Source organism: Phalaenopsis equestris, unplaced genomic scaffold, assembly GCF_001263595.1.
Source record: "Phalaenopsis equestris unplaced genomic scaffold, ASM126359v1 Scaffold000781, whole genome shotgun sequence".
NCBI lineage: Eukaryota > Viridiplantae > Streptophyta > Magnoliopsida > Asparagales > Orchidaceae > Phalaenopsis > Phalaenopsis equestris.
The window spans coordinates 272591-279857 of NW_018165221.1; the positions used below are offsets into that span (position 1 = coordinate 272591).

The 7267-nt window shown below is 38.8% G+C and overlaps 1 protein-coding gene across 1 annotated transcript; it reads right to left on the bottom strand.

Moving 5' to 3' along the window:
- Window positions 1-3709: 3709 nt before the first annotated feature.
- On the bottom strand, window positions 3710-7267 carry LOC110031163 (branchpoint-bridging protein-like). The gene is given in 3 exon segments (XM_020734240.1): window positions 3710-4058; window positions 4610-6645; window positions 6648-7267. Coding segments are annotated over 2 exon segments (2418 nt in total). The 5' UTR covers window positions 7066-7267; the 3' UTR covers window positions 3710-4058; window positions 4610-4645.

The window sequence follows — 7267 nt, forward strand, 5'->3', positions numbered from 1 at the left end:
ATAGCTAAGAGATTTTATTTCATTACCAAATTATCTAGATGTCTCCACTATTTTTGGTAAGTTACAAATTTAATTGTATTGAATGGAATGCGGCATTCTAAATCCCATGATAAAACAAATGAATTGCTCTCTCTCATCTCTTCTCTAGCAGCATCCATATTTATTTTGTATTTTATCATTTCGTTACTTAATCATTTCAATAAATTCAAAGCAACAATATATATCAAATGATCCTTTAGTTTTTGGTTCTTTAAACAAAGAAATCGTTACATTCTAACTAAACTTATTTGATTTTATTATAGATATTTTTGATAATCCAACATAGCATATTATCATTCAGCATCATATAAAAATCATCACATTCATCAATATTAGCATATGACATTCAATTAAGTTGGCCTTTCAATTTCTTTTTCAGAAATTATTAAATTTTATATTTCAAACATTAAGGCAACTTAGTAAATGCATTAGCATTTCTAAAACCTCCAAGGAAATGTTGCTTTTGGATTAGTAATTTCTGTTGTTGTTTTATCACGACAAAGCGTGTAATACATGTTTTCATGCCATATCATTCCTTGCAGTTTGGCCTAAAGCCACCATTGACAATATGATAAAATGAACTTGGTAAAGATCTTGTATATATTTTTAACATTAATCAATAATTAATAGGGTAACAATCTAACAAAGCTAACTTCCTTAAAAATCAACTAGTTGAAAAAGATGAAAGTAGAAAAATTTTGGATGAAAAACATAAGAAAATAAATATCTATAAGAAACTAAGGACATGCCCAGAAATCTATTTTTATCAAGCCAGAAGAGACACAAGTACAAAGGTGAGAGCATTCAACAATTATGGCCTTCGATGTACTGTTCAAGCAAGGAGAGAGGAGGATTTACAATGCTTGCAATGCGATACAGACAAAAAGAAAGGGTTGAAACGAAGTGAGATGAACACAAAGGCTTGCAATCTTGTGTTGCGAGAGCGGCATAAACACATTGATACGCAAGAGCCAAACAAAGCCGAGGAGAAGCCAAGAGAGGTCTTGTGAGTCGTCAGGGTTTATGACATATGGCACAAATGACTTGCGAAACCGAAAAATTAAAATAGAGGGCTTAATTGAAACTAAATAATAAATAACATAAATATTAATTTGAAACATTAAATCATCTAAATTAAAATAGTGCAATCCATAAGGGTAACTACTCGTTAATAACATAAATAGAGAGTGCTATTTTAACTCCCCGTGTCTCAACATGAATTAATCCCATGCACCTCACCATGAAAGTGATGCAGGAGGTGCAACGCTCAGTGCTATGCGCCATAAAGGACTCACATGAATGGTTAGTCAACAACTTTCAACCCTTCAAGGTTAAAAAAGGCAACATTGATTTCAGGAAGAAAAAAAACCAATTGATTGTTGAGGTTAATGTGAATTCTCTCAAACTTGGTGGATGTTTGCAAGAGATGGAATATAAAGATCCATCCTCAATAATTTCCACATGATAAATTAATTGCCCTCAAACTTGATAGATGCGAATGCTCTCAAACTTCGTGGATAGTGCTTAAAACTCATTCAAAAATTAATTGAATCATTCTCCTTAACCTTACCTCTGTTTATCCTACTAGTCGACTAATGATAAAGTCCTTGCTCTCCAGCAAGGCTAATCAATCCCTATCATCCTATGGTTTCATTTCTTAATTGCACTTCGAAGTTTGGATATACTTTGCTTTATTCTAGAAAGTAGCTTTAAAAATACAAAGTGCTAGCGAGTCAAGCAAGTAGCATTGGAACCAAGACGAATCCATCAAATTGTGATGGCAAGTTTGGCTAATCTCTGGGTAGAATATATGTCAGTAAAATACAAGTTGCTGAATAAGCTTCACCATGCAATTTTCCAATTCCTCCAAAATCAGATATACGCGTTGGCCATATTGACCTAATCCTTGACAAGATAACTGATGGCTTGTGCATGCAAACACTTAAAATATCAAAATAATGCAGGTTCAAATGTCTAGTTGGGTTTATAAAAGAATAGATTAGCTGTTATCATATACGTAAATAAAAAAGATGGAAGGATAGCAAAATTGCATGCTCTTATGAATAGGTTGTGAAGCCAAGCATGCAGCATTTAGAATTAAGTTGACCCATAACAGTCTATGATCAACTTAACCATCCTCATTGAAGAAGACCTGGCAACTCAACCTGCGTATTCTTCAGTATAATTTAATAGTACACCTATGTCAAACCCTAGCCTATCAAACTAAAGGCTTATGCCGCTGCTCAACTATGATCAACAAAAAGACTTGTTATAAATTGTAGTGCGGTACCCTAAGAATCTCAACAGCCAATATAAAGAGTATACCTCATTAGAGCAAAAATGCAAAACACCAATCAAGTAAAGTAAAACCCTAAGACAATGTGTAAAATCAGTCCTACAATTCCTTCAAACAAACTTATTTGAACAGTAATCAATAACAAAGATTCTGGCTAGACTCAACAATAAGGACATAAATAAGGCATTCCAAGTAAATCACTATATTATGAAGCATTTGTTTTAACAGACTACTCAGTCTATTAATCTGCAATCTTCTTTTGCTTTATTCTCCTCAGGAAACTCTAAAATTCTACCTAATATCTATTGATTTCTCAAGTAGGTAGGTACAACGGACATCCTAAATACATTCACAGAAAAATACAACTCCAAGCTCTCCTCTTCAATGGGCATCTAAACCAATAATCATACTGAGGTAAAATAAATAAATAGGAAAATACATCCAAACTATACAAAGATATACAAGCATGAGCAGTAAAACCCTGGCAAAGAGCCAAAACCAAATGTGAAGCTGCAATGAGCAGAGTCAACCACGTTGCATCTTGGCATGTTACTAAGAGCAAAAAAAAATGAATCAGTAGTATTTCAAAGGGAAGAAGCAGCATCTCAAAACAAATTAGACCTATAAAAATTTGGAAAAAGAAAAGTATTTTCAATTGCATAAGATCATAAACTGATAAGTTTTACATTACAAAGAATTTTTTGAAAGAGATAAACTCTGCTTCATTTTGATTGTTAAAAATCAAAATATCCACTGTCCGAGTAATAATGATCTTCTGGCATAAAAGAATATCAGGTTGATGCTGATATTGCTTACTCCAGTGAAGGGCAATGAAGTAAAATGACAAATAAAGAAAATAGCAGCGATTATAAGGGAAATTAAGGCAGAAGAGAAAATAATGTTAATACCTGAGAGAATTATCTAAAGTAAACAAACTTAACTTAGAAAATAGAGATTCAGAAGACAAAAAAATCACATGGATAGAAATGAAAGAACATAAGGAAAAACCATATGCAAGTGAAAAAAGAAAAAAAAGGCACGAGAGCAATCAAAAAGACCTATGAATAATTAAAATAAGAGAAATAAACAATTTGTAGGCCCAAAATTACACGCATAAATAATCAGCATAAGTTTATCCAGCCTGTCAGAAGAAAATCTTGGAAGCAAGTTTGTCGCAATAATAAGCTAACAAAAACAAAACAACATTTGAATAGATGCAATATAAATATTACATTAAAAACTGTCTCACCCACGCCATCGAAAGAATGCTAGCAGCTCCATGCTGATGTAACCAAACAACAATCACAATTGAGAGTCAGAGGGAAGATTTTGAGGTTAAAGAAGAAAACAAAGTCAAACACATATTAGACAAAGTTAAAGGACCATGAAAAAGTTAAATCACGCAGCTTGCTCTAGATAAAGACAAAATAACACAAAACTGTCACTTGATAAAAAATGACAAGAAACCAGAATAGAAGAGAACAGCATCTGATCATAGATTGATGACTCCACAAGGCTAGTCATTCACATCCTACAATAAACGAGCATGGTTAAGTAGTATAAAATCAGTTACATAAATATCATGAGAAATAATCAACTCATCAGCCACCCAATCTCTGCAATCACGTTAAGGTTAAACATGTGAATCCCAAAGTAGCAAATAGCTGAAGTCATAGCAAGAGGAAACAAGTCAGGTTCACGTTAGCCCCAAGACACCACAAGCCTGCCAAAATAAATGGTCACCAACAGAAAATTAAGTATACTGATTGAAGTCCAAAATGCAAAATGCATTACTATGGATTTGAAATCCAGCACCAGCTGACCTGGTAAAGAATAAATAGTTACACCCATCAGTAGAGTTTGCAATTTAAAGTAAATGAACTGAAAAATAATATATACAAGCATGTTATGAAATTAAAGATTCGTTTGGTAATATCCAGAGGTTGTTGTGCAAGCTGTAGGAAATAAACATTTTAGAATGTACAAGAATGTTATAAAATGAAGGCTTAGTTTTGTAAAATCCTGCTGTTGTTGTGGTAGCTGTAGGAAATGGACTTCTAATATCACAGAAACGGAAGATTTGCTCTGCAAGTATAATGCCCGTGGTCTTGAAGACATAAATGAAATGTAGATACAGTAAAGTGCCTTCTTTGGCATGTTTCGTGGACAATCATAAATCATAATATCTAGTTTTGAAAATCTAAGCAACTTTAAAGCATTCCCAAACAAAGTCCAAGTCATCAGAGTAAATCAGGAAGAAACATTATGACGTACCCTTGCATGAGGACAACAGCAGTAAAACAATTGGCATCACTTCATCCCAGACATGAAACTTTCATACTCATTATCCATGGCATTAGTTGTGTATTGTTCCGCAGATGCAGGTTGAGAAGAGGCTGGATTTGTGGCCCAAGGAAAACTCGCAGTTTGAGAAGTTGACTGATTTGAGGCCATAATTGGATCAGATTGAGATGCACTTGGATTTGAGGCCCATGGTACGTTTCCAACACTCTGAGTATGGTCAAAATTGATAGGAGGTGCAGATTGCACAGCACCATAATAAGTTGAATAGCCATAGGAAGGTGTGGCATATGGTGTACTATATGGAGCACTGTATACTGGGGCAGACACTGGTGAGGTAGCTGCAGAGTTCTGAGTTGGAACTCCAGGAAGAGAGTTCAATGTTGCATCACTAGAACCGGGAGGTGCAGGAGGTGCGGGAGGTGCGGGAGTCTGAGGCAGAGGGGCATACTGCCCGCCATAAGGAGGTATAATTTGTCCTGGAGCTTGAGTATATATGCTAGAACCAGGGGGTGGCGGTGGTGGAGGTGCATAAGGAGGATAAGGGTAGGGTGGTGGGTGTCCCCAAGGAGCTGAAGTACTAACATAACTTCCTGGGGGAGGGGGCTGAGCATTCTCCAAGGCTCCAGATACATAAGGCTGCTGTGATGGATAGCCACCACTTTTTCCATCAGGAGCAGGGTAAATGGATGCAGGTGGTGGAGCTGGAGGACCTGGTGGCACGGCAGGCTGAGGAGGCTTCCCAGCTACTCTCACAGCTATAGTCCTCCCATCCAAATGATATCCATGCATGCTAGCTATTGCCTGATTGGCCATCGACAAATCTGCATACTTCACAAAACCATAGCCTTTGCTAAGGCCAGTAATCCTGTCCTTAATAACCTTTGCCATTACAATATCACCAAAAGAAGCAAATAATCTAATCAAGCCATCATCATCCAGGTTAGGTGGCAGGTAACCAATATACAAGTTAGTCTCATCATAGTCCTTCTTCACTCCAGTGCTACCAAAAGCCCATGGAGGATTTCCAGAATTTGAACCTTGAATAGACAACACTGAGCTCTGCTTAGTTAAGGATTGAGGTGTAGACCCACCCAGTTCTGCTAAGAAGTTTTGGTACTCATCATCCATCTTTTTTCCTGATCCTTTCATTGGGCAATCAATGGTAGGGTGGCCTCCATCCCCACAAATGCTGCAAAGAACATCACTTTTAAAAGTGGATGTGCGGGCAGGACAAGCATACTGTCTGTGGCCTTGCTCACCACACAGCCTACAAAACTCTTCCTCTTTAATTGTCCCATTGAGGGCTGCAAGTTCTCTAAGTTGTTGCCTCTTGTGCTCATTAAGACCTTCATCCACGGGATGTAAAAGTTTCTCCACCATGCCCACTGCCTTATCAAGTGCCTCCTGAGTCTCAGCTTCAACAAAAACATGAAGATCCTCATTCTCTGAAGGATCAGGCTTTATGTCTCTCTTCTGCTGTAGCCTGCCTTCCTTCACCGATCCTTTTCCTCGGATAACAATTTTTGCGCCTGTTTCCTTCTCCATTCTCTTCTGAGTGTTTCCTCTTGGTCCAATTATGAGTCCAATGAAATTATAACCTGGATATTCCTTCATAGGGATATACAGCTTCTTATGTAACTTAGGAGGTCGATAGTCTGCAGGTGGCCGGAATGCTGGGTTCTTCTGAATCAGCTTTGAGATAATCTCCTGCCTCTCTTTCATCAGTTTTTCTCTTGCTCGATACTCCCTTGTATTAATCCTGATGCCCATGTTATCATAGATTGGCTCCGGGGAGGGAGACCGAGCACATTCAGGCGTGTCATCGAGAGGCAACACAGACTGGAGCTTGCGATTGATATCAAGAAGTAGAATATTGAGCGTTTGTACCTCAGGGTCAAGGTCAGCAGTGAAGTCCTTCATAAAATCGGGGAGTTGGATTACAGGAAGAGGGTCATCCTCAGCCCATCGGGACTTCCTCTTGCGACCAGCGCCGGAGCCCCTTTTTGATCGGAAAAATCCGGGTCCCATCGGCTTCGCCGTCTTCGCCGGCTATTCGCCTCCTCTTCGCCGCCGGAACAGTCCTTGTCGGTTCCGCTGTGGGCTTTAAGAAGGTTGGTATCTGTGAAAAAAAACTTCTCAGACCCGTCAGGCCTCTGAAGGTCGTGCATGATACTAGGGTCTCCGGAAACAGGTAGGGTTTCGGAAGCGGGTGGGGGAGGGGTTGGAGGGGGCGGCGGAGGTGGGTAAGGATCTAGGGTGTCTGGCTGTGGGGGGCACGGTAAAACATTAGATTCAGGGGTTTGCGATTCGACGGCTTGCTGAGGGTGAGGCCGTGGACTGGAATCATACGGATCATGATTTTGAGAAGTTTGCTCAAGAGCTAGGGTTTGGACTTGGGAAGAGAAAGCCATGGCGGGAACCTCCATCAAGGAGAGATAGAAAACGAGCCAGAGAAATAGAGCGAGACTTGGTAGGAAGGAGACAGATCTGAGGATGGCAGTAGATAACTAGCATTCAGAAATTTCAGTGAGGGGAGATGATTATCCTGTCGAACAGGGAGGCCGGACGATTTCATAGCCAGGAGTGAAATATGGTGATCGGTAGAATCTGGACGATTCTGACCGTCCG